The sequence below is a fragment of the Dama dama genome, chromosome 33 (assembly GCF_033118175.1).
Source record: "Dama dama isolate Ldn47 chromosome 33, ASM3311817v1, whole genome shotgun sequence".
NCBI lineage: Eukaryota > Metazoa > Chordata > Mammalia > Artiodactyla > Cervidae > Dama > Dama dama.
This window is the reverse complement of record NC_083713.1, coordinates 57,322,233-57,348,361: the sequence shown is the minus strand read 5'-3', so window position 1 is coordinate 57,348,361 and position 26,129 is coordinate 57,322,233. Positions and strand designations below refer to the sequence as shown.

Sequence of the window (26,129 nt, the reverse complement as noted above, 5' to 3'; positions counted from 1 at the left end):
CACATTACAGCACCTTTACAATGAATATATCATCTGGAGAAGGAAATATTATATACCATCATAAAACATTCAAATCTAAACGGTGAGTCAATTCTCCTTTAGATTGCCTTCTTGCTTACATTTCATCTATTAAGGTCCATAACTTTCTCATTTTATTTCAAAAAATACATATTTATCTAGGATTGGATCTCTTATTCTGGTGTGTGTAGACTCAAGAGATTTATGGGTAAACTTTAGGAATTCATCAAAGATCTCAGAAACCATACATGATGCTTTGTGCTACTTTTTTTTCCTCTCATGGAAGACACTCAAGAGCTTTCCTTGACTCTTGTGGAAGACTCTAAAAGGAGTGTGGAGACCAATTTCACACTTCCCTATTTATTTTTCATCCATTCCATATACCTTCCATGTAAATGGTAGTTTATATGACATTCAATTTTACTTATACTTCAAATTATATAAAATTGGATTAAAACTGGGTTGGGAAAAAAAGGATTGCCTAGCTGCACCTTGTCATCTAATTAAACATAAATAAATAGAACTGCTTGTTGAGAGCAAACCATTTCACAGAAACAGAAACTTTGCCTGTGGTTATACATATGATAAGCAGCAGGGATGAAATTTGAGCCCAAACAATGAAACTTTAGAGCCTTCTTTCTTTACCACTGTCCCATTAAAAACACAATTATACAAGGACATAAACTAGATTCATCTAGAAAGCAGTCAGTTCAATAAGAAAATGGATCAGAGTAATGTTATACCCTGGTGGCTCAGATGGTAAAGAATTACAGGAGACCTGAGTTCAGTCCCTGGGTTGGGAAGATCCCCTGCTGGAGGAAATGGCTGCCCACTCCAGCATTCTTGCCTGGAGAATCCCAAGGACAGAGGAGCCTGGCAGGGTCCATGGGGTTGCTAAGAGTTGGACTCGACTGAATGACTAAGCATATACACACACACAGTGCTGCATAGGAAAAAATATACATTGCTTCTGAGTCACAATTCATTAGCCATTGCTAATCACATTGTGCTGGGCCCTGTCATAATGGTCCCACTCAATCACAAAGGTTCCAGGAAGTACAATCTTATGATGTTCCCAGATAAAGGAAGACATAGAAATATACTATGTACATATTTAACGATTACCATGAGTAACTTGGGTATAGAAGACATCATGACAGGGAAAACAGAGACGCCTCTCTAAGAAGGTGATATCTGAGATGAAACCCAAATGAAGGGAAAGAGGCAGCCACACATATTAGGATAAAGAGTATAGTAGGCAAAGGGAATGACAAATGCAAAAACTCAAAAGCAAGAAATATATTTTGTTTTATAGTTGGAGAAGAAAGTGAATAGGGGTGGATTAGTGAATTATCTGAGAGGTAGGCAGAGGCTGATCTTGTAGGGCTTTATCAACATCTATGGTACAATAAGCTCAACAACTATCTTTCAATTAGAGATTTTGAATCAGAGGAGTGATGATGATATAATTTAATCTCTGTTATTAAATTCTCACTGGCTGCTGTATGGGAGAAAAAGTGAAAATAGGAAGACAAAGTAAATGTCCAGAAAGGGCTTTTTCTGGAGTCTAGGTACAAAATGAAAGGCATAGTTTCTGCCTTTGAAAAGATCATAAAATGGTCTGCATGCAGGGAAATAGGTGATGTATGTAGTTGCAAAGCAATATCCTACATGATTTTTAAAAAAATTTTATTGAAGCACAGTTGATTTACAATGTTGTATTAGTTTCTGCTGTATAGCAAAATGAATCAGTTATAGATATACACATATCCCCTCTTTTTTTGGATTTAAGTCATCAGCTTAGCACACAGGTCAGCACAGAACATTGAGGAGCTTCCCTGTGCCATACAATAGGTTCTCATTAGCAATCTATTTTATTTGTAGTAGTGAATATATGTCAATCCCAAGCTCCCAATTCATCCCACCCTCCTCTTCCCCGCTTAGTGTCCATACATTTTCTTCTCTGCATCTGTGTATCTCTTTCTGCTTTGTAAATAGGTCCATCTGTACCATTTTTATAGATTCCACATATATATTCTTAGTGACTTACTAGGAGAGAACACTATGAGAACATGCAGAGGGGAAATCTAACCTGGACTTGGGGATCTCAGGGGGGAAATTCTCATGACAGAGGAAAAGAAGAGTTCCAAGTCATGACTAAAAGTCAGGTAGAGGTAAAAGTGGAATGTGATGAAAAATATTCTGAATGAAGTCAGCAGCATTCATAAAATTCTGTGTTGTGTGTGATGGGAGGAGGGAGAAAAGAGAAAGCTAGAGAGGAAAGTAGAGAACTTGAGTGGCTTTATATGCAATGCTAAATGGTTTGGATTTAAACCCAAAGGCAATGGGGGTCATGGAAAGACCTGAGGCTAGATTCTGATATGCTCAGATATGTAGTTAGTATCCATCACTTTGGGAGCATTTAGGCAATAAGTAGAAAGGGAAAAATCACTGAGATTCCAAAAATTTACAATTGATCTACATATGGAGATATATGTGTATCTATTTCATTTGCTGGAACACTCAGCCTTTATACTAAGTCATGTAGACTATTACACACTCACACACACTCTTTCTCTTTCATACTGCTCTCCTTAATTCATGCTACCTTCTCACAATAAATTAAAAAATACTCCAAACCTATTTCTCAATGTCTGTTATGCTGTTGTTTAGAAATGCTACCCCTTCTGCCAGAAAAAAGAGAAAAAAGTCATGGAGTTTTATTTTCTCTTAACCCCCTTGCCAAATGAAATCAGCTTCTGTTAACAGTTGTTGATTTTCCCCTGGATGGAATGTTGCATCCCTCTAAGGAGGCTGTGATGGCCATTCTAACCTGAGTTCCAGGCGTCTGTGGTTCCCCAGAGCCCTAGTTGCTTAAGCTTCAGGGCTTGGCAGTCAATCTATCTTTGTAATACGGCTTGGCCCAGCGGAGTGTTAAAATGATGACTATGTTTATATGCATATACTCATGCTGTTTTACTGTTATGTTTTCATGTTGCTGATGCTGGTTATATTTTAACTAATGCAATTTTATTGTATTTTTGCCCTGAAGCTATTTAAACTAAACATACAATTTGGGGGAATCTAATAAATAAATAAACGCAGAACTCTGGAGGAAATGTGGCAACTGATGGTGGAATTTATCCCAATATTTAAGTGAATTCCTTGTGACTAAATATTTGCTGTTAGAAGACTAGCAACTAGACAGAGACAGAAAAGACTTTTTCTTCTCCTATAAGGCAAAAAATGAAAATCAGGATTGCAAAAATTATATTTATACTATGCTTTTCTTACTCAGAATACACTTTTTTGATTTTTAAGAAATGTTGAAGTGTTCCTGAGAAAATAGTTAAAATGACATTGTGAATTTAGTGAATTATTTAAATTGTGAGTCCAACCCAGGAGGAAAAAAAAAAACAAACTTTGTTTGTTTTAATGGAATTTAACTTTGGAGAAGGAAATGGCAACCCACTCTAGTATTCTTGCCTGGAAAATCACATGGACGGAGGAGCCTGCTGGGCCACACACCCCATGGGGTCGCAAAGAGTCAGACATGACTGAGTGACTAACATATACACATACTTTAACTTGTAATTTGTTATAAAATGCTTTGAAAAGTTTAAAACAAGAAAAAAAGAGCACTATATGCACAAAGCTTCCTGCATATCTGATAAGCGCCATGTGTTCATTCCTGCTTGCTTTCTGATTTTTCAGTGACTCACTGTGTATTAATAATTCCTGTACCGATGGCAGCAGTTGGCTACACATTCCTAGGTATTCTTCACCTGCCCTGAAACTATTGAGAATCAGAGTGGCAGCCTATCAGTTGTTTCATTACATTTACCAACAGGGTGTGGACATATGCTTGGCCTGTTTCTGTCTCAGTGGACCCTTAACCACTCCCTAAAGTGGGTAAGCTGTCCTTGATTTCTAGAAATCCTAAGGAATGGGTGCTTGTTTAAACCTACCTACCTACCTGACTAGAAACTGCACTGTGCCTGTTGGGGGTATCTGTCCTGCTCTTCTCCAGCTAATGTGGGATGAATTCCCCAGGGACTACTGCCTGCCCAGTGGCACTACAGTCTCTCATATGAACTAATAATGAAGTCAAACTTGGGGTCTCTCTTTGAAATCAACTTGTCCTCATCCATTGGACCTTGATGACTGCTTGCCTGTCATCTAGCTTATAGATGATTACTGATATCATAATATCATGGCCTTTTCTACCTTCCCATGCCAACACACTTCCAGGGCATGATTTCTGTATTTTACTTTCTAGTCCAAAAAGCTTTTTTACCCATATATGTAGTCCCTGCTGAGATTATCTGGATAAGAATTTGGATGGGACTATCTAAACCATGTATTAACATAAGGGATTTAATGAAAAATTTAATAATAAAGAGACCAGATTTCAAGTCTCTGGTGCTTTACTGTCTAGATAATTAGAAAAGTTGAATAGAGGGAAATGGAAAAAATGTGTGGATATCTAGGCATAAATTCAATTATTATAACACTAAACTATTTCTAGTATTAAAATATACAGGCACCTAGAGACAAAAAATAATGAAAAAATACCGAAAAAATATATGTTATAAAATATCTTCCAGGAAATTAAAGTGTTTATGTGAAATGTATGTAAAATAAAGCACTGTTTTTAGTTCATTAAAAATGTAAAGTTTGGTATCTAGAATTCTACCCTGAACATATTATTTAAAATGCAATATACCATAGGGATGATGAACTTCTACAATATCAGTATAAGTAAACAATGAGATGAGTTGGCTATGTAACTGAGAAATCTATTTTTCCATTCATTGCTGAAATTAACCATTCACTTTAACAGACATTTTAGGTATCAAATATGAAGTAAAACAGATTACAACGTGAATATTCCATGTTAGGAATTTACTTCTTGGCTTAGATATATGACTGGTTTGCAGTAGAATTCAAATACTTACTGGAAAAATATGACATTAATTAACTTTATAATTTAAAATAGTATAGAACATCATTATGTAGAAAGAATATGTAGAAGCTAATACATGAGATAAATGTTGGAGGAAATACCAGGGAGTAAAATTTCAAAGTCATTATCTCTTCCTTATTTTGGCCTTTTCTTGTCCCCATTATTTTCTGCATTGTCTCATAATAAGTTTGATATTTTATGAAACACTCAGGATTATAATTCCTTTAGGATGTGTCTCTACTTGAATTTTAAAGGAAGAGTCAACAAACTATGACCTGCAGACCAATTTGGGTCCACTACCTCTTTTTGTAAGTAAAGTTTTATTACAACACAGTCATAACTGTGTGTACGTGCATGCTAAGTCGCTTCAGTAGTGTCCGACTCTTTGCAATCCTATGGACTGAAGCCTGCCAGGCTCCTCTGTCCATGGAATTCTCCAGGCAAGAATACTGCAGTGGGTTGCCATGCTCTTCTCCAGAGGATCTTCCTCATCCAGGTATTGAACCTGCGCTTCCTACAACGCGTGTATTGCAGACAGATTCTTTACCACTGAGCAACCAGGGAAGCCCACAGCCATAATCATTTATAGAGAAATAGTATATGGCTTCTCTGGTGCTAAAACAGTGGAGCTGGATAGCTGAAATAGGCAAAAATCTAAAATATTTTACTACAGGACTCTGCAGAAAAGATTTGCTGACCTGTGTTCTAAAGTGTTCTAAATTCTGCTTATGATTTCTAGAACATCCCAGTAAGTGTATACATATCAATGTAGCAGCATGCTGTACTGAAAGATATGAATACCCGTGAAGTATTCCATACCAGCAAGGTCATGGTAGATTAAGTAGATTATGTTATGTAACAAAGTCATCTGTAGAAAAGTTTGGGATTCAGACAATGACAGTTAATTTTCCTTAGAAAGCCTGTGTGTACACAAATACCCAGCATGAAATAAATTGCCTCACAAAAGTAGATGAATCTGGTCATTGCATTTCAGGATATAATACAAGTGCAAACTGAACTGATACATCACATAAATAAAGCATTAAAAGCTGACAGTTCACATAGGCTCTGAAAGGAGCTAATTACCAACTATTTTTTTTAAACGGGAAAAAGGCAAAGCTTTATTCTATTGCTTACTTTAGTCTCACAAAAGCTTGAGTACAACTCAATTATTGAGAGGTGAATTAATTATCTTGTACATTATATATGTCCTTTGTCTCTTTTCTGTTTACTTGTGTGTGTGTTTTCTGCTGAATTCCTCAAGTCCTATCAATTCACTGATCATTAACCACAATTTAAGAAGAAGGAAGCAGAATTTAAAGGCTGTGGAAATTAATTTACTCTTGCTCTTATGGTTCAGCTCTGTTAAAAGAGTTAGAAACAGGCTAAAATTTTTATTAAAATCATGTCTTCCTGTTACCTATTGCCTTTATTAATTATTTCTGCAAAAATAAAATGAGTTGTTACTTTGTTTAGTGTCAAAGTACATAATTTAGCCTTAATTCAGAAGCTAAACTTATCTAGGAATAAGTTTAGACCTATTACTAATTTTTTGAAGAGTAAAAATGAAGATAACTGGCTTCTTTCCATTTTTAGGAACCATTTTTCCCTAAGATTTTCTTTTTAAAATTATATTTAGCTGATTCCTTTTACTTTTCTTGATAATCACATTGCCAGGAACATTACAGATTCTCAAAACAGTCTTTGCTATTAATTGATTCAAAAGTCTTGAGTTTTCTTTGTTTTTGATGTAAAAGTTGTCTATAGTACCAAAGTTAAAATGACCTTTAAAGAGCTATTTTGTCCTAGAAAACAAAAAAGAGGTTTCCTATGGATAAAATCCATTAATAATTAACATTGTTTTGATACCTCAGTGCTAACAGTTTCTAAGCAAAATAAATCAATCTGTGAGAGAATAAAGTTAAGCCAGAAAAGTTGTATCTCATTGAAAACACACACTATACCTCTCTAAAACTAGATGACATTTAAATTTGCTTTAAATTGCATTTTTATCAGGTAGCAATCCATATTTTCATTAAAAGAGAGCATTTAAAAATATTAGGACAGAAGTTTATATGAATCTGGAAAATCCATAACATAATTTGATCATCCCCAAGTTCAAATTCAATATTTAATTGTCAGCAAAGCTCAGTGCCTGAGAAATAATAGCTATTCTTTTTGATTGTGTGTTCTAGTAAAAGTGTATTGAAGTATATTTTCATGAAAGAAAGACAAGACAGGTGACTGTGTACAGTATTTACTGATACTTTAGTTCCTGTGTGTTTAAGATTAAATTGTGGCACACAAAAAAAAAACACTTTTCTTATATTTCTGAAACTTACTATGTATTTGATGTAGACAAGAAGTAAAAAGATATTGGTTTTAATTTCCATTCTCTTTATGCTTAAATGAGTAACCCAAAGTCTTTAGCTAAACATCAAGTTTGATTGGAGAAGGCAATGGCACCCCACTTCAGTACTCTTGCCTGGAAAATCCCATGGAGGGATGATCCTGGTAGGCTGCAGTCCATGGGGTCGCTATGAGTTGGACACGACTGAGCGACTTCACTTTCAATTTTCACTTTCACACATTGGAGAAGGAAATGGCAACCCACTCCAGTGTTCTTGCCTTGAGAATCCCAGGGACGGGGGAGCCTGGTGGGCTGCCCTCTATGGGGTCGCACAGAGTCAGACACAACTGAAGCGACTTAGCAGCAGCAGCAGCAGCAAGTTTGATAGCTGCAGTGCTCTGAGAAGATTCAATCTCCCCGACAGGATATCATGGCTTTTTGGTTGGCAGAACTGCCAGAATTTTCTGGATTTTCCACTAAGAACTTGGCATCACCATTTGAATTCAAAAATCTCTCCTGAAAATGTCTTTATGTATCAAAGGACTCAATTTCAACATTTCTAACTTAAAACATTATTAGCTTCTTCTAGAAAGTAGCATCAGTTTCTGTTATTGCTATATACACATACAGATAATTTTATCTAGCTGAATTTGTTTTTTCTCATCTGCACAACAAAACTGAACTAAATGATCTTTCCATTTTCTTTCAGCTTGTTAGAATTTTTGAGTCTATAAGGTAAAACTTTTATGGCAGAGAAACCTAGTCTTGGGTGACTGAAAACACTATATTGGAATGTCCACAGCTATTCCAATGACAAAGTCCCAGAATCCACTCTATCAGGGAGGACTGTGTGGGGGAGGGAGGGGGCAGCGAGGGGGATGGAGGCTAGAAACAAACAGATAAAAAAAGACAAATGTACTTCTTGTGATGATTTCATGTAATGGCCCAGGTCCCTTCTAGTGCTTTTTGGAAAATTTCATTGCAATGACCTATAATAAGTAAAAAGGTTTCTCTTTTTCATCAAGTGATAATGAGTATGCACTTAAGAACAAGGTAGGAATTATTCATCTTATACATCTTGTAATTTCTTCTACCTCATCCTAGAGTTTATTTCCATGATGATATGCAAGGTTAGGTGCACAGATCTAATCATATACATTTCCTTAATATAGTGTAGCCACCTTCATTTATCCCATAAATCTTGGCAATTTTAGCCCAGGATTTGAATAAAATAAAATAGGATATTTTCCTTATCTTTTACTATTTTTTACTTCTTTTTTTATGTTCTCTGTATCCAATACATAGTAAGTTTCAGAAAGACAAGGAAAGTATTTTTGAGGATCGTACAAATGTTACTTCATAGAGAGTTTGAAAAAAATAGAATTATACTCTATAGCTACAGAAGCAGACAGCTAGACACAGGGATAAAGAACAGTCAGCCTTTGAAATGCCAACTGTTAAACCCTGAAACTCCAGCTGTGTAATCTTAGGTAAGGGTCTTAACCTCTCTGAATAATCCTTATTCTAAGCATTAAATGGAATAACAAACATAAGAGTGTCTGGCAATTTGTGGGAGGCCAACAAAGGTTAACTCCTCCCCTTGACCCCATATTACCATAATGGAATCTCCTCACTGGCATTCACTGTTAAATTATACATACAAAACAGACTTAAACTTTCCTTATCTTTCTGAAACTTACTATGTATTAGACATAGAGGACACAAAAAAAGAGTAAAAAATAATAAAGATAAGGAAAACATCCTATCTATTTTATTTTATTCAAATCTTGCGCTAAAATTGCCAAGATTTATGGGATAAATGAAAGTGACTATGCTATATTAAGGAAATGTATATGATTAGATCCGTGCATCTAGCCTTGCATATCATCATGAATAAACTCTAGGATGAGGAAACAGAAGAAATTACTAGATGTATAAGATGAAACAAATAAGGGTTGATTCTGAGACATAACTAATTTTTGTGGTAGAAAAAAAGATTCTTTCACTCAATAATTATTTACTAAACACTCACTATATGTCAATTAATGCACCTGATTATGAAACTACAAGGATACAATTACTATGTTCCCTCCTTAAACTGGAAACAAGAATATAATGAGGTAAATGAATAAATGCATGAATGAATGAATGATGATGAAGCTCAAAAGAAAAGGAAGTTTCCAAAGCAGAAACAATGTTAAAACAGTTAAAGCAAAAGAACATAAGCAAAACAGTTAAAGCAAAAGAAGTATGTGTGAGTATGCACACTAAGACTATTATATGCTCTACTCACTAATGGATTTTGGAACTTATTAAAGAATATTTATGATAAATAAATAAAGACTATAATAAATCAAAATTGAAGGTTAATACAGACTAAGCCATAAATTTGCATTTAATTTGTATTTGTGATGTAAATAAGAGATCATACATTCCAGCATCACTCAGTTCATTCACTTAATGCAGCAGGTAGTAAATATTTCCTTTTTATACAGCCAAACAGAAGGCATTAAAGAACAATGACTATAAATCAGGGTCAAAGATTTCCTCAAATAAAGAAAAACCCAGATATTTGATGAACATTTAGGTTCCATTTGGAAGAAATTACAAAATTTAGGCAAATCTATTCTAGAGAAAACCTGTTCCCTTCTCCATTAAGTACACGTTGAAATTACTTATAACATTTTTTATAATAATTGATCTGGAAGAATAACTGTCTAAAGAGACTGCATAATTTTCCTATGTTAACTTTAGAAATGCCTTATTTCTGTGTAAAATACGCTTGAGACAATTTCTAGAAAGAGTGTAAGAATGAAGGTTTACATAGCTCAAATGAATTAAGCTGTCAACAGTGAGATAAGATTAATTCTACAATTTGGTATTTTATAGATGTGACATGTCCAGTGTCTGTTTGTCTGTCTCTCTCTCTTAAAATGATACATTCAGAGAGGTAATGACTTGCAAGAAAAGATGAAATTCTCATTTTACCTTTATTCTTGAAATACTTGCAGGTAAAACCATTTTTTAACAAAAACCTGTCAAAACTTAATAAATGGCCAGGATTGAGCCTCTAGAAAAAGTTCCATCATAACATTCTTTGAAGGCCCTGCCTTACTTAAGTTTCCACTTGGAAAAACTATTCACGCAGTAGCTACAAAAGGGTAATCATAGATATATGTACCAATCAAAGGATTCAGAATCAAAAAGAAACCAGGGCTAAATCAATGACAAAGAAGCACTGAAACAAAGGAAGGAATCTATGTGCTATGGATTGTTTGTATTCTACTTAAGCTTGTAGACTGTGTGTGTTCCTGGGTAGTGATTTGTAAAGATGTGTATTTTCTTTCCTGTGGGCTCAGTCATTCAGTCATGTCTAACTCTGCAACTCCACGGACCATAGCCCATCAGGTTGTCCATGGAATTTTTCCAGGCAAGAATACTGGAGTGGGTTGCCATTTCCTTCTCCAGGGGATCTTCCAAGCTAGGGATTGAACCCATGTCTCCTGCATTGGCAGGCAAATTCTTTACCACTAGCACCATCTGGGAAGCCCCCCAGGGAGTTTGGAAGAGAGGAAAAGAGCAGCACAATATGAAGGAAGAAAGAGATGAGTGAACATTAATCTCAGAGAGATCGACATTAACACTTTTCCCATATATTAATCATATTAATGATAAAAAATAACCATCACTATAGAAATTATTTTCTTGAAAGTGGTATCAGAGAGAATATGAATTGAACTTAAACTCAGGAATTTGCTGAAATAGAGATTATATATGGAATGTTCATCTCTTGGTATCTCCTGCTCCTTCACTATTAAAGTCTAATTCAAGAGTATTTTCTGTCCTTTTGAAAACAGTTAGAGTTGAGAGAAACTGCACCAATTGCTACTTACACAGGCAGTGTAAAGCAAAGTGCTGAGCAATTATATGGTGGATTTGATCAGTTTTGACAGCCAGTCCTGAAGCTCAAGCCAGAATCCCCTGCTCTTTTCTTCCACAGCAGGTTCTGGGACTGAATTATATGACTAATTGCATCAAATTTCTATTTTACCTTGGCAATGGCCTCACAAATCCTCCATGTGCAAAATGGCCTTACTGATCAGTGCTAACAATTCTATATGCCATGATTATTTTACAACTTCCATATCAAAATACATAAAATAATGATGGATAAAAATATTTAAATGCCCTTTGAAATACTCTGGATTGTCTTACATGAAAGTCATCCCAGAATGCTGCCTATCCTCAACGCCTACAACCTGTATTCACCAAGTAGAATTTTTGACAAGAGAATCTTAGTACAATTTACAATCAGTTAAATGTAAATTAGTTCAGGAAGTTCTTCTCATTCTTTCCTTGAAACATGGCCAAGAATCATGTGGATTATCTGAATCATATCCTCAGTGTGTTACTGTAATCATATAAGAAACGCATGGTATTCACATTGACGGTATTTCCTTTACAGTAATATATTAGCAAAATTGAGGTGTTCTAAAGATAAAGGTCATTAACATTAACTAGGCATTGATTCTATAATCCAAACCCAAATAACTGTCTAGAGAGCCTATAAGGGGATGTGCCACTCGCCTTGGATACTCATAAAACTAAAGCAATCTCTCCAAAACGTTTTAATGTGCAATGATCATTTTAACTTAGAGATACATACACACAGAAAAGAGGGATGGAATCTCACTGCTGAGATGAAAGCAAATTAACATCGGGGCAATTTATCTTTCACAGCACATCATGGGGCAGTGCCCGCAGGTCACAGATGTACACCTCATGAGGAGCCTAAAGAGACATCTGTGAGGTGAGGGAAAATGTAGTCTGCATTCAAAGTCCAATTTATTAATGAAATGTTAACCACACCCCAGATGAATGTTTCAAATATACAAAGAAAAAGAGGAAAAATATCTTTTATATACCTTTCCTTTTTCCACTCTAGATTAGTGACAAGAAAAAGTTCTAGTTCATATGTACTAGTGGACCAACTAAAGTGAGAGAGGAAAAAGAGACAAGAATGAGATAGAGGTAAAGGGTTGGGTGGGGGGAGAGATTTATCCTTCCTCTCGATTTTGAAGCAAAATTAAATTCAAATATGTTCATGTTAAATTTCATAAGATACTGTTACAAACATTTTCTTAGTCATTTTCTGTTTTCATTATAACTACTGAGTTGTCCTCTGTCAGGAAAGACATGAATCGTGTTAAGACCACTGACCATGAGCACCTGTGTTTCATTGCTTCATGGCTCCTATATGACATATTTGTGTTATGCCTTGACTATTATAATCCAGGTCATACATGGAGAATCAAAATCAGACAATATCTCTTTTAATAAAATCACTTAGGCAATTCACAAAAAAGATTTATTCCTTTAAGAACCTAGCATTATGTAGATAATTCCCCTAACTGCCACTGTTTCCAGTACTTACAATTGAAAGAAATTAAGGAAGAGAGAGAGAGACAGAGAGAGTGACAGAGAAAGAAAGGGATGAAGAAAGAAAAACAAAGGAAAGACAAAAGGAATGCATGTCAGAGAAAATACTTTAGAAATTTTCTATTTTATAGGTTGTCAAATATTTGCAGAAGAGAAATAAATCTCCTTGGAAAACACTTTGAAAATGATTTCTCATGATCACACTTTGTTGTCTGTTTGCAGGCTAGATTTTAAAAACTGAACAGTGACCATGTTTTTTTCATTCTTTAATCTATCTTTTAGTCCAAGCACAGTCTGGCATGTGAAAACTTCTCAATAAATATTTTTGGAATAAATGAAAGAATTAATTTAAAAAATCATTTTAATTTCTTAGTCAAAAAAGAAAGCCTCTAGTTAAAATGTTATTGCTGTATGAATTTTTGACAGGCTAACAATTTTTCTGTGATATTTCCAACATGATTTGTAATTCATGAACATGTCCTGTGGCTGATCAAATTTTCCTGAGTTACCCATGCAAATAACAAGATCAGGTTGCCCATGGATTTGCTGGGAGCCATGGTCATGATTTCCTTTCTCTCTTTACTTCCATTCCAGAAGGTCAATCAGTTGGAATACCTCAACATTTAATAAGGGATGATTACCAGCCTTCGGAAACAAATTTGATGTGAAAATAAAAGGAAAATTATGCCTTTCTTGATTCTTCCCCCCGCGCCCCCCCCCCCCCCCCACTCACACGTTGGGAAAAAGGTTTGGGTTTCGTCAATTTAGAAGTTGGAGGGGATTAAAAGAGAAGTAAGTAAAGCATCAAATTAAAGTAAAGCATCTAATGAAATAGGAAGTAAAGATCAAAGGAAAAAGGTGTCAAAGTATAAGAAGGAATTGAGATTGAGAAACCAGGGGAAAGAAAGGAAAAAGAGATCAACAAATTATTTTATACAGTTCCACTTACATTTTTTTGTGATGAGAAATTAATTTTTCTGTGATTTCACTCTAAAATACTCCAAATATTATATATCAATATAAAATTGATATTGGGTCACAAAATTACTAACCTTCTCTGGTGCAATTGATTTCATCACTGAAGTCTCCACAGTCATTGTCACCATCACAGGCCCAATGGCCTGGGATACATCTGCCACTGGAACAACTGAACTGGTTATCAAAGCAGGAATGTACACAGCCAACCTCATCACTCCCATCCCCACAGTCATCATCTGAAAAGAAGCATCAACAGCCAGGTGGTGAAAAATGGTCCATGGAGAAACATTTTCTCATGAAATACTTAACTTTTTGGTATTGAGTGCTTTCTTCTGTTATTGAAAAAAGGAATGATAAGTCAATCATCAATATTTCCCATGAGCAGTGGGAAAATTATTTCCATTTTTATATTGCTTTGTTTCTGATTGAATGCCAACTACTAAATTAAAGGGGAAAACATCCTTCACTTTGGATTTTGAAGCTTAATTTCTATTTCACTCAGAAATGACTAACCACTGACTGGATTAAACTATACAACATGAAATAATTATGAAGTGGGGAAGACAATGGTAATTGTAGGAATTTCCTGAAATGATACAGCTTGTGATATAATTATTGTTGGATAATTACTATTTAGACCTATAACCTCTATGCCCTAGTGTTTATAACTATCTTAAAGTCATATCCCTTTTCTCCATTCTCCCACATGAAGGCTCACAGTGTATCCTTACACCACTGGTTCTTAAGTATGTATTTACATCAGGAAATTGTTTGTATGCTATCATTAGCAATGATTTATATTCTGTATTAACAATTGCTGCAGGAGGGAAGCAAGAGGAATGTGAAGTGAAAACAGATTAAATTCAAATCAATGACTGAAGTTGCATCGATTTATGTATAATTCATTTACCTGTATTTGGCATAATTTAACATAATGATAGAACTGAGTGAAGAAAAAATATCATTTGTACATAAAAAGCCAAGGTGACAGAGTTGAGATCATCTGGATATTCCATAATAATTTATAAACTACTCCATCCTGACAGTACAGAGCATTTTACATCAATGCTTTGGGGAACCTGAATTGTCCAGGATATTTCCTCAATTGTTCCCTTCATGTCTTGTTTGTAGACTTAGACTAGATTCAGCATAATATCTGAAAACAAATCCCCATCATAGATAGCCCCAAGGGACGGCTATTGAGCTCCATTGTCCTTAATGCTAATCCCTATTGACAGGCCAGCTGCTCTCTCACCACTTGTCTCAGCCATTTTGCCGGACTTGGCAAACTTCTCTTACGAACCACCTCTGAAAGAGGTGAAGCTGCACAGACAGCCAGGCCTCCAATCAAATCAGTGCAGTCTAGTGAACATTTGGTACTTGCCAGAGTCGCAGTGCCACTTGCTGCTAATGCATCTTCCACTTTTGCATATAAACTGAGTTAGTGGTTCACAAGTTGGAAATTCTGTGAAAGATATAAAAATATCCAATAGGAAAGATGTTACTGATTATGTTTGACATCTGTTAATTTTTTTTTTTTTTTTTGCAGTATAATGAATCTAAACAGTCCTTCATCAAGTGATTTTCCTTTATTTTGGTCACAGAAATATACTCCTACAAAAGTTATTTAAAGTATGCATATCCTGTGTCCAAAAAATGCTGGACTTTGCAAACTTCTGACTTTTCTTCACTCAGTTCTATCATTATGTTAATGTGTGATTGTGTTTGAGTTCATTTGTTTTCTATTTGCTAATGTGATCAGATCTCTACCCCTCACTTCCACACAATCCACAGAGGAAACATTAGATAAGCAAATATAGTGACAGTAACTATTTGAGGACACAGGATATGCATAATTTTATTATCTTTTCTAGGAATACATTTCAGTGACTAAAAGCCAAGGAAAATCACATAATGAAGGACTGTTTAGATTCATTATACTGCAAGAAAAATGAAAAGATGTTAATTCTCCCACACCAAGGAACTCAACCTTCTCTCAGTGAAGAACAGCTGCATAGAGCTCTATACTACTGTACTGCAAAGTGACATATGTATTTTAAAGCAGGCTTCCCTGGTAGCTCAGCTGGTAAAGAATCTGCCTGTAGTGCAGGAGACCCTGGTTCAATTCTTGGGTTGGGAAGATCCTCTGAAAAAGGGATAAGCTACAAGGCCTTTTCTGAACATAGAGAGCTTAAGTAGAAAAGTTAAATCCAACTTTGCCTGAATCATGTCAATATCTTAAGTTGAGAGTAAGGAAACAAACACAAACAAAAAACTCAGTTTAATTGCTATCATACATGTTAGGTAGTTAAAATAGGAAAAGGAAGTCCAAAATGGCGGTGGCTAAAAGACAGGGAAGGGAAAAGCCTGCAAAAATAGAACAAAGGAAGGTCTGAGGGCCAGAGTGAGACCCTCAGGTAAAACAAACAGCCCTCCTGGCTAGGCCAATTTACACAGGGCAGGCTCAGGGGGAGGAGAGAAAACATATAAAAAGAGGGGCCTCTGTTCTCTTAACGTCTTTTGCGTCGGCATGCCCCCATGCCTCAAGAATATATTTTCCTTTACTTTCTAAATAAAACGGAGCTGTAACACGGAGCTGTAGCACTGGCCTGACTGAGGGCTGTAATGCTGGCCTGTATGTCGCTTCAAATTTTTGTTGTGACAAGACAGAACCAAGGAAATTACACACTCCCCCCACATACATGGTGCCGTTTGTCAAATCTAACCTGGCTGAAACTACCTCCTCTTGCCCCCATGAGGAGGAGGCCATTCACAGCAGGAGTCCAACTCAGCGAAAGAAACTCCAGCTGCGGAAGCCGAACAGGAAGAAGACCCAGCAAAGGGGAAGTGACAAGAAGCCCAGCGTGCTAGAAACTGGGACGGCGAGAAACAAACTCAGCAGAAAGCTCACGCGGCTCAGTCTCGGATTCCAGAAGACCTCTGGTTAAGGTAGGAGGTCCTCACTCCTATGGCTGGAAGGACATATGCCTAACAAAATCTTAATTTCCCTAAAATCTCTCATTTCTTATTTCCTCGAACCCCCCCACTAACAGACGAGCAACAGTGGGTGCAACTGAGGGACTCTGGCAGGGGCTACTCCACAGTGTGTCCCAAAGGCTCCACTATCTGGAACCCAGTAGCCATTGCCCAAGCAGGTGGGATTCTTCTGTCCATAATCTTCTTTTGTGCCAAGGATCAGGCCAGTGAAAACTGTGAGCACAGGTCACATATTCAGCAGATTTTCTGGCAGGTTGTGAAAGGGATTCCTTGGCATGTTTTTTCCCACTGCTTTTTCCTCCCGTCCTTCAACTCTTCTCTCCCGGGACTTGAGCCTAGCCAAAACCCATCATGTCTGGCTTCAGGACCTAATGAAGCTCAGGATCTGATGTCTCATTGCAAAAAATTCAGTTAGAGACACAAAGTTAGGTAAGAGGTGGATTTGTTCGTATTCAGAGAGAAGCACACTCCACAGGGTGTGGGCCATCAGAGAGGAGAGTGCAGTGGCCATGGAATGTGGTGTGGCTATTTTTTGCCAGCTAGGTGAATTCATATGCTAATGAGTGGGAGGATCTCCCAACCATTGGGGAACCAACCACTCCTCTGTCTTTTGACAGTGCCTCGGAACTGTTCTGCCACCTCTGAGTGTGTCATTTAGCTTGCAGATTGGGGATCAAGGTTTATTTGAATTTGACTTATCATCATGGACCCATTTGATTTTAATTGGATTTATGTTATGTCCTTAGGACAGCCAGAAAGTAGTTAGCCCTTGGGAAGGAAATATTGTATAATATCCAACCCCTCAAGATATTCAGGCCTTCATCTTCCATGTTTCCAACAACACGTGCAACAACAGCCGTCTCTCAGTGGACCCATCAGGGCAGGTGACAGGCACATAATGCCTACTGGAAGTTCATCTGCTGGCATCCCTTCAAAGGCAATTGTGCTTCCAGGGATAATGCTTGCCACTTTGGGAGTTAGTCCTGCAGGCTGTTTGGGCCTAAACCCTTACCACCCTTTTCCTAAAGTTACAAACATACCCCTGGATCAAATCTCCACTCCACTTTTATGGAACATCTGGTCTATTGTCTCTTATCAACTTGTTCTTAAGCTAATTACTAACTCCTACAACCAGGACCCTGCCCCTTGTAGACAACACTGCTCCATCCCACTTATTAAAATACCTTAAGGCTCCGAATAGGACCAGATAACCCACTCCTTTGTCATTACTTCTGTTATTACCTAAAGTGGGTCTATGACAATGAAATGTTTACATTGGAGACACCCTAACCTGCTCTTATGGAGGACTAGGGGAGGAAATCAGTGACTTACATTCCCTTAGAGCAGTAAGAGGATAAGGCTTATGACTGATTCACCAGGTTCACAGTCTCAGGGCACAGGCTTGGATTGCTTTACATCATGATATCTATTCCCATCTGTGGTGAACAAGCTGGCAATGAGTTAAAATTACAACCCCTTAGTCCTACCCAGCACTGGTCACACTGGAGACCTTGGGGACGCCCAACTCTAGTCTGGGGGCCCCAGGATGTCGACCTGACTTAACCTGCCTAGGAATCTGGTTCTCGAAAGGTTGTCATGCCTCAACCTGCTCAGGTATCCACCAGTCCCCAGGAGGTCGACATGCCTTGACCTGCCCAGGGACCCAATTCTTGGGAGGCCAACCTGCCTTGACCTGCCTGGGGATTCAATCTCCAGGAGGCTGTCACACCTCAGCTTGCCTGGGGATCTGAACCCTGACCCGGGGATGCCTGGCTCTCAGATTGCAACAGTACTGGGTAGGATACGTCTCAAAAAGACTCACTTCCATCCACCCATGGAAATTGAAGGAGGCCTATTAGTTTTTTCTTTTTTCTTTTCCTCCCTGTCATGACTGTCTTTCCGGTGGGAAATAACCAATCCACTTCCCGGCAGACGCCCTTGAGATGCATCCTTGATAACTGGAAGCTGTTCAATCCTCTAGCTCTTAGGAGAAGTCGCTTATAATTCTTTTGTGCCCCTGAGTGGCCATGGTGTCCTCTGGGGGATGAGGAACACTGGCCTTATGATGGGAATTTAAATTACAATACCATCGTGCAGCTAGACTTATTCTGCAAAAGACAAGGGACATGGACAGAAGTCCCCTATGTCCAAATTTTCTTCCAACTAAGAGATATGAAGGAACTCTATCTTAAGTACTGGATTGTTTCATGCCCTAAAAGTGAGCCAACTAGGCAAATGGTGTTAGGCACAGACAACCAAGAGAAGGAACCCCCACGTGAAGGCTCACCTCCCATGGCTCCTGAGTTGCCTGGTGCTCCTTCCTTGTATTCAAACATGCCCCCATATCTGGGAATACCCCATCCACAAAAGCCAACTCAAGTATGTTCCTTAGTTGAAACTGGAGGAGAAATCAGACCAACCTGGGTCCATAAGTCGTTCTCTGTCTTATAATTAAGACAGATCAAATAAGACCTGGGAAGCTATACAGATGACACAGGCAAATATATAGATACATTCCAACACATTACAATGGCCTTTGACTTGATGTGGAAGGTCATCATGGTCATATTTAGTCAAACTTTATCTGACCCCGGGGGCTTCCCTGGTGGCTCAGATGGTAAAGCTTCTGCCTGCAATGCAGGAGACCTGGGTTCAATCCCTGGATCAGAAAGATCCCCTGGAGAAAGAAATGGCAACCCACCCCAGTACCCTTGCCTGGAAAATTCTATGGATGGAGGAGCCTGGTAGGCTGCCATCCATGGGGTTGCAAAGAGTCGGACAGGACTGAGCAACTTCACTTTCTTTCTTTCTATCTGACGCCGAACATGCTAGGGTCTTAAAGGAAGCCCAAAGGTGTGCTATAGGGCTTCACATGTCAAGTGATAAATACCCAATAGGGGAAACTGTAGTCCCCTCCTCAGATCCTAACTGGAATTATAATGATCCTGAGCACATCTGGGAAAGGGATCATTTTCTGATCTGTGAGAAGGCAGGACAGAAAGCAGCCTAGCAAAAAGTAATCAGCTATGCCTGGAACTCAGCAATAACTCAGGAGCCCAAGGAGAACACAATTGCCTTTCTGGAAAGTCTAAAAGAGGCCCTTCAAAAGTTTACCAACCTGGACTTAGACTCTTATGAGGGACAGGTGATTTTAAAGGACAAATTCCTCTCCCAATGCTCATCAGACATCAGGATAAAGTTACAACAGCTACAGCAGCAGGACCCTGCTGCCTCTTTAGATGAGATGGTCCAGACAGCCACCAGTACCTTTTATAACAGAGGACAGGAGAGGGATGCCAAGGCCCAGGAGAGGGAGAAAAGGAAAGAGACAAGGCATGCCCAGATGCTGGCCGCCCTGCAGGGAAGCCCTATGGCAAACCTCGAGTCCTTGAAAGACAAGGCATGAGGTAAATGCCTAATCTGTAGACAGGCAGGGCATTGGGCCAAAAAGTGACCAAGTGACAAGTCCAAGTCTCCTAAATGAGCTTGCTACAAATACCATCAGTTGGGACTTTGAGTGGCACTCTGCCCTCGGGAACCCAGAGCTTCAAGCACCAAGCCTTTCCTCATGATAGTTCAACAGGACTGAAGTGGCCCACTCCAGCCAGCCTGCCTGTCACAGACAACTATCACAGGGCTGGAGCCAAGGATGCAACTGGATGTGGCAGAAAGCTTGGACTACTGGACAAAACCCCGCGAGGGATTGTCAGAGGATCCTCTGACCAATCCTGAGGAAATTCTATACACTTATGGAAGCAGCTTTGTTTTAGATGGAAAAAGAAGAGCCAGATATGCAGTAATCTCCAATTTTGAGGCCATAGAGACTAAATCTTTGTCACCAGGTACTTCAGCCCAATTAGCTGAGCTCATAGCCCTGACTCGAACTTTAGAGCTAGGAAAAGGAAAAAGAGTAGCCATTTTACACTGATTCCAACTATTCCTCTCTGGTGCTACATGCACATGCTGCTATTTGGAAAGAAAGAGGCCACTTGACCACCCGAGGGTCCCCAATCAAATATGGTGATCAAATCCTTAGGCTCTTGGAGGCAGTATATCTGCCTGCTGACATTTCAGTCTCCCATTGTAAGGGACACTAAAAAGGGAGCATGGAAGTGGCACAAAGGAACCAAGCAGCTGATCAGGCAGCAAAGAGAGCAGGATTACAGAACAATGACTTAATAGGGGTTGGCACATTAGTTCCACAGACTAATTTGCCAGAAACTCCTTCATATACTGAAGGGGAGACTCTTAAAGCTAAGGGTGAGGACTTTCAAGAAGATCATTTGGGGTGGTTCCAAAAGGAGGGACTCCTTTTTTCTGCCTGGGAACCTCCAATGGAAGTTGGTTAACTCCTTACATGCCACCATTCATTTAGGGGAAAAGTCCCGCCTAAAGATTACTAGAAAGGTCCTTCAGAGGAGTAGGTCTCCAAACAACTATAAGGCAGGTGGTCCCCTCTTTTCCCACCTGCCAATTAAACAACCCCCAGGAAGTTTGAAGACCCCAGCTGGCCCAGCCTGTCTGACGACATGGGACCTGCCCAGGAGAGGACTGGCAGATGGACTTCACCCAGATGCCAGTTTCTCAAGGGTATAAATACCCATTAGTCATACATTCACAGGATGGATTGAAGGCTTTCCCACCCAAACTAAGAAGGCTGAGGAGGTGGTAAAAAAACTTTCCTGAAATCATTCCAAGATTTTGTCTGCCCAGGTCATTATAAGGTGACAATGGGACATCATTTACTTCTAAGGTCACCCAAGGGGTCTCTAAAACACTAGGCATTACTTATTATCTCCATTGTGCCTGGAGGCCTCAGTCTTCAGGAAAAGTAGAAAGAGTCAGCCAATTCTTAAAATCAGCAATAAGAAAGATAACCCAGGAGACCTCCCTGGGATGGAAGGAGGCTTTACCTCCTCCACACTCATACTGCCCCTAAGGAACAGGTTGGTCTTAGTCCTTATGAGATGCTATATGGGAGACCTTTTGTTTATGTCAATGACCTCGTCCTAGATCCAGAGGCTCAGACCCTCCAGTTTTATACCATGGCCATTGGGCAATTCCAACAGAATATACACTTGTGGGGAGTCAACCAGGATCCAAAGATTCTAAGGTGTTACCACTATATGTTCCAGGGACTCAAGTCCTAATTAAAGTCTGGAAAGATGGGTCCCCAAAGGCTCAACACCAGCCCACATGGAAGGGCCCCTACCCTGTAATACTTCCTACCCACAGCAGTCAACGTACCAGGACATTATCCTGGATTCACTACTCAAGAGCCAAGCTATGGAAGAAAACAGAAGAGGACACTCAATACACCTGTGAGGCCCTGGGAAAGCTCAGATACCTATTCAGAACTACAAATGAATGTCATTCTAATGAACACCCCCAAAATCAAGTTTCTGGGGATAAGATTTCTCAGGACAGTTCTACAGAGCCAACTCAGCTTGTCAGGGGTTGTACTCCAAAATAGACAGGAGATAGATCTCCTGATCCCTGAACAAGGAGGGGCTTGAGCCATCTTGAATGAGATGTGTTGTTTCTGGGTAAATACCTCCAGCTAAGTTAAAGAAAGTCTCACAGTCCTCAAGAAAAACATTCTAGATCCTACAGGACCTCAAATAAGGAGCTGGAGAGTTCTTGGGGTGGCTACAATCTCTCTTTGGGGGATCCTCCTGGTGATGGGAAATTTGAAGTTGGCTAATTGCAGCCATGAAATTAAAAGATGCTTACTCCTTGGAAGGAAAGTTATGACCAACCTAGAAGCATATTAAAAAGCAGAGACATTACTTTGCCAACAAAGGTCTGACTAGTCAAGGCTATGGTTTTTCCAGTGGTCATGTATGGATGTGAGAGTTGGACTGTGAAGAAAGCTGAGCGCCAAAAAATTGATGCTTTTGAACTGTGGTGTTGGAGAAGGCTCTTGAGAGTCCTTTAGACTGCAAGGAGATCCAACCAGTCCATCCTAAAGGAGATCAGTCCTGGGTGTTCATTGGAAGGACTGATGCTGAAGCTGAAACTCCAGTACTTTGGCCACCTCATGTGAAGAGTTGACTCATTGGAAAAGACCCTGATGCTAGGAGGCATCAGGGGCAGGAGGAGAAGGGGACAACAGAGGATGAGATGGTTGGATGGCATCACCAACTTGATGGACATGAGTCTGAGTGAACTCCGGGAGTTGGTGATGGACAGGGAGGCCTGGCGTGCTGCAGTTCATGGGGCCGCAAAGAGTCAGACACGGCTGAGTAAATGACCTGAACTAATGTCCCTACCAATCCCTGTTATTACCATATTGATGCTGCTTATGATTATTCCATGTATTATCAATTGTCTAAACCATTTTTTCTCTGCCCCAGTCAACAAGCTAAGACATGTAATGCCAGTTCAACAAGGATATATAAAACTACAGCCAACAGTGAAAATATCACTCACCCTCAGATGGACACCACTGTAAGGACTCTGAGGCTTGAGACTAGCAAGAAGAAGAGGCCTAATGCCCCTCACTGATGTCCCAGTTCAGCAGGAAGTAGCCAGAAAAACCTTGATGCCCTTATTCCCAAAGAATTGGGCCTCCTGACTCTTAAGCGGGGAATGCTTGGTAGTTAGAATAGGAAAAAGGAGTCCAAAATGGTGGTGGGTAAAAGACAAGGAAGGGAAAAGCCCTCAAAAATAGAACAAAGGAAGGTCCGAGGACCAGAGTGAGACCCTCGGGTAAAACAAACAGCTCTCCTTGCTAGCTCAATTTACATAGGGCAGGCTCAGGGGGAAGAGAGAAAACATAAAAAGAGGGGCCTCTGTTTTCTTAATGTCTTTTGGGTCAGCATGCCCTCATGCCTAGAGGATGCATTTTCCTTTACTTTCTAAATAAAATGGAGCTATAACACGGAGCTGTAACACTGGTCCCTCCAAGGGCTGTAATCCTGGTTTGTCCATCACTTCAAATTTTCGTTGTGATGAGCCAGAACCAAGGAAATAACACACATCCCTGACAATACATTTACATAGATTTTGAAAGTGTGAGTAATAAATTAAAAAAAAACTTCCCTGGAAATCAACAAGAGCAAAACATAAGATTTCAAAATGAAATTTTACTTAATTAAATCAAAAGACCTTGTTTACTAACAGGTAACTACAACAACATAACCTTAACAATAAACACTGAAAAGCAAAGCATAGAATTAGCACAGGAAACCATTCTAAAAAGAGATGGTCAGCCAATTCAAAGGATTAGTGAATTCAGCAGACAATTTTGTCAAAATAAGATCAGATAATCAGGACTGATTACAAGAAAGAAAAAAGGTAGTAATAATAAGAGAAAAGGTGATTGTAAATAGTTCATCTAAGGAATTCAGAGCAGCTTACTAATAATTCCCAGATAAAATTTTTCATATAATGAAAGTAATTCATGTAGATTTAACACGATTTACTCAATATCAGACCTTTTATCTCCCAAGACAATATTCATGGAATCATAAAACCTCACACACACAACTTATTTAATAGACATTTTAAAAAAATAGGAAAAGAAGCATGAAAAAACCTCCATCAATTCACTGGTATAAAGACAGAAAAAAATGACATGGAGATAGATCTGTGGTCTACATTCTTTACGACTGTTCCCTGACAGCAGTTGCCAAAGTCATTTTGTGGCAAATACTTGGTTTTCTCTCTAAGACAACTGACTTAGAATCATAACCTACATCTGATGGCTGGCTGGAGGACCATCAATATTTTCACGTTTTATTCGATAGCTTGTCTCAGAGCTACCAATGTGACTGAGTTGGACTCAGGCTGCCCAAATTCCTTCAGCCAAACCTATTCACCTCTTATCTAGCTACACAATTCTATATCTATCCATAGCTTTACTTCTGGAATTTAGAAAAATGCATGAATAATAACAATAGATTTTTGTGCTTGAAAAACAAAGAAATAAGAAAAATTTTGATTATATCAAGCTATTTTGCACCTAAATAAACAAATCATGAAAGTTAGGCTTGCCTAAGGTTATGTATACTTCCCTAATGGAAATTAGGTAATTAGAATTCAGCTCATCAAACTCTCCATCTATCACTCTTTCTATAACATCCTACTACCAATGTTCCACCTTATTTTAACTTATTATCCATGAATGTACCTAAACTGTTACTTTACTCTACCCATATTTTCCATATATCTTAAATGTAAAGGTTATGTTATTTCTTATAAATTGTTTCATTATATAAAGAGAACTCTTTGTGCCCAGTAGAAATGAGTCTCAAATACTTTCAATACTTTAGTATTTGGTTCACAAGTTTCCATACATATCAGCCAATATTTCATAATTCTATAATATCAAAAATACCATTTTGAATTTTGATATTTCTTTAAAATCTGCAACACTCTCAACTCTTAGTTTATTCATAAGTGGACTATAGAAAGATTTACCTGATCATTTTTGTCATACTTTTTTAGGTCTATTTTTTTCCTTAAGGTTTTAAACACAGTCCTGACCCAGGTACCCATTCTAACGGGTAAAAATTGAATCCTCGATTTCACACATGCATGGGGAGTTTTTTCCCCTGCATCTCCCCTCTGTCATCATGCCCTCTGGCCTGTTGGATAAGGCTGACCTCACCCACCATGCCATCTCACTTGGGCCAACAGTTCCCTGCACTGCACCATTTATGAGAAGAGTTGAATGGTGGCTACCATTGGCCCCCATATGGCCTTGCTCTCTTTATGGGACTTGGGTCTTTTTGGCAGTCATGCTTCCCAGGTTTCCCCTCCAGGCTTACTCTGAGTCTTTTTTTGTTTTTTTAAGAGGGCATCACAAAGTACTCCCAGTAGAGATTCTTCTTAAAAGTTGCTATTGAGCATTTTCTTAGTACTAACAAAATATACTTCAGGACATGAGAATTTTAAATGACATTGCTATAATTCCTATAGAACTTTTGCATTTCCCTTTAAAAAGCCATGGCATTTTAAAGTTAAAAGTCTATGTCAACATGTAGTTTTTGGCAAATCACTAGTAACTAGAATTAAAAGCAAAATGCAAGCAAATTAATCTTGCATGGTCATATCAAAGGCCTTTTTTGTATATTATCCCAGAAATAATATTTCAAATCTAAATCAGAGGCTAAAATATTCACCCTTGTTCTTAAAATGATGAAATGATGAGTTTTGGAGACTGAACTCTATAATGTAGCTAGAACTACGAAAAGAGAGACAGTTGGGGTTATCAGCAGCGATACAGACTACAAGTGACAGCCATGTTTAATACTGGTAAACTATCCAGTGACAACATAAATTGCTATTATTTATTAAATAACATGTAGGGAAAGTGATGGCTTCCTAATAGATCTTGTTAACATGGATCCTTGACTACTTGCTTCTTTACTTAAG

At 38.5% G+C, this 26,129-nt stretch overlaps 1 protein-coding gene across 1 annotated transcript in view; it reads right to left on the bottom strand.

The window, feature by feature from the left end:
• LRP1B (LDL receptor related protein 1B) overlaps positions 1-26,129 on the bottom strand; it is a 1,867,078-nt gene that overhangs the window by 787,711 nt on the left and 1,053,238 nt on the right. The window contains exons 19-20 of the mRNA XM_061135390.1: positions 15,136-15,216; positions 13,826-13,987 (exon numbers count right to left, since the gene is read on the bottom strand). Coding sequence (XP_060991373.1) covers positions 13,826-13,987; positions 15,136-15,216 — 243 coding nt within the window. The remainder of the gene's footprint in view (positions 1-13,825; positions 13,988-15,135; positions 15,217-26,129) is intronic.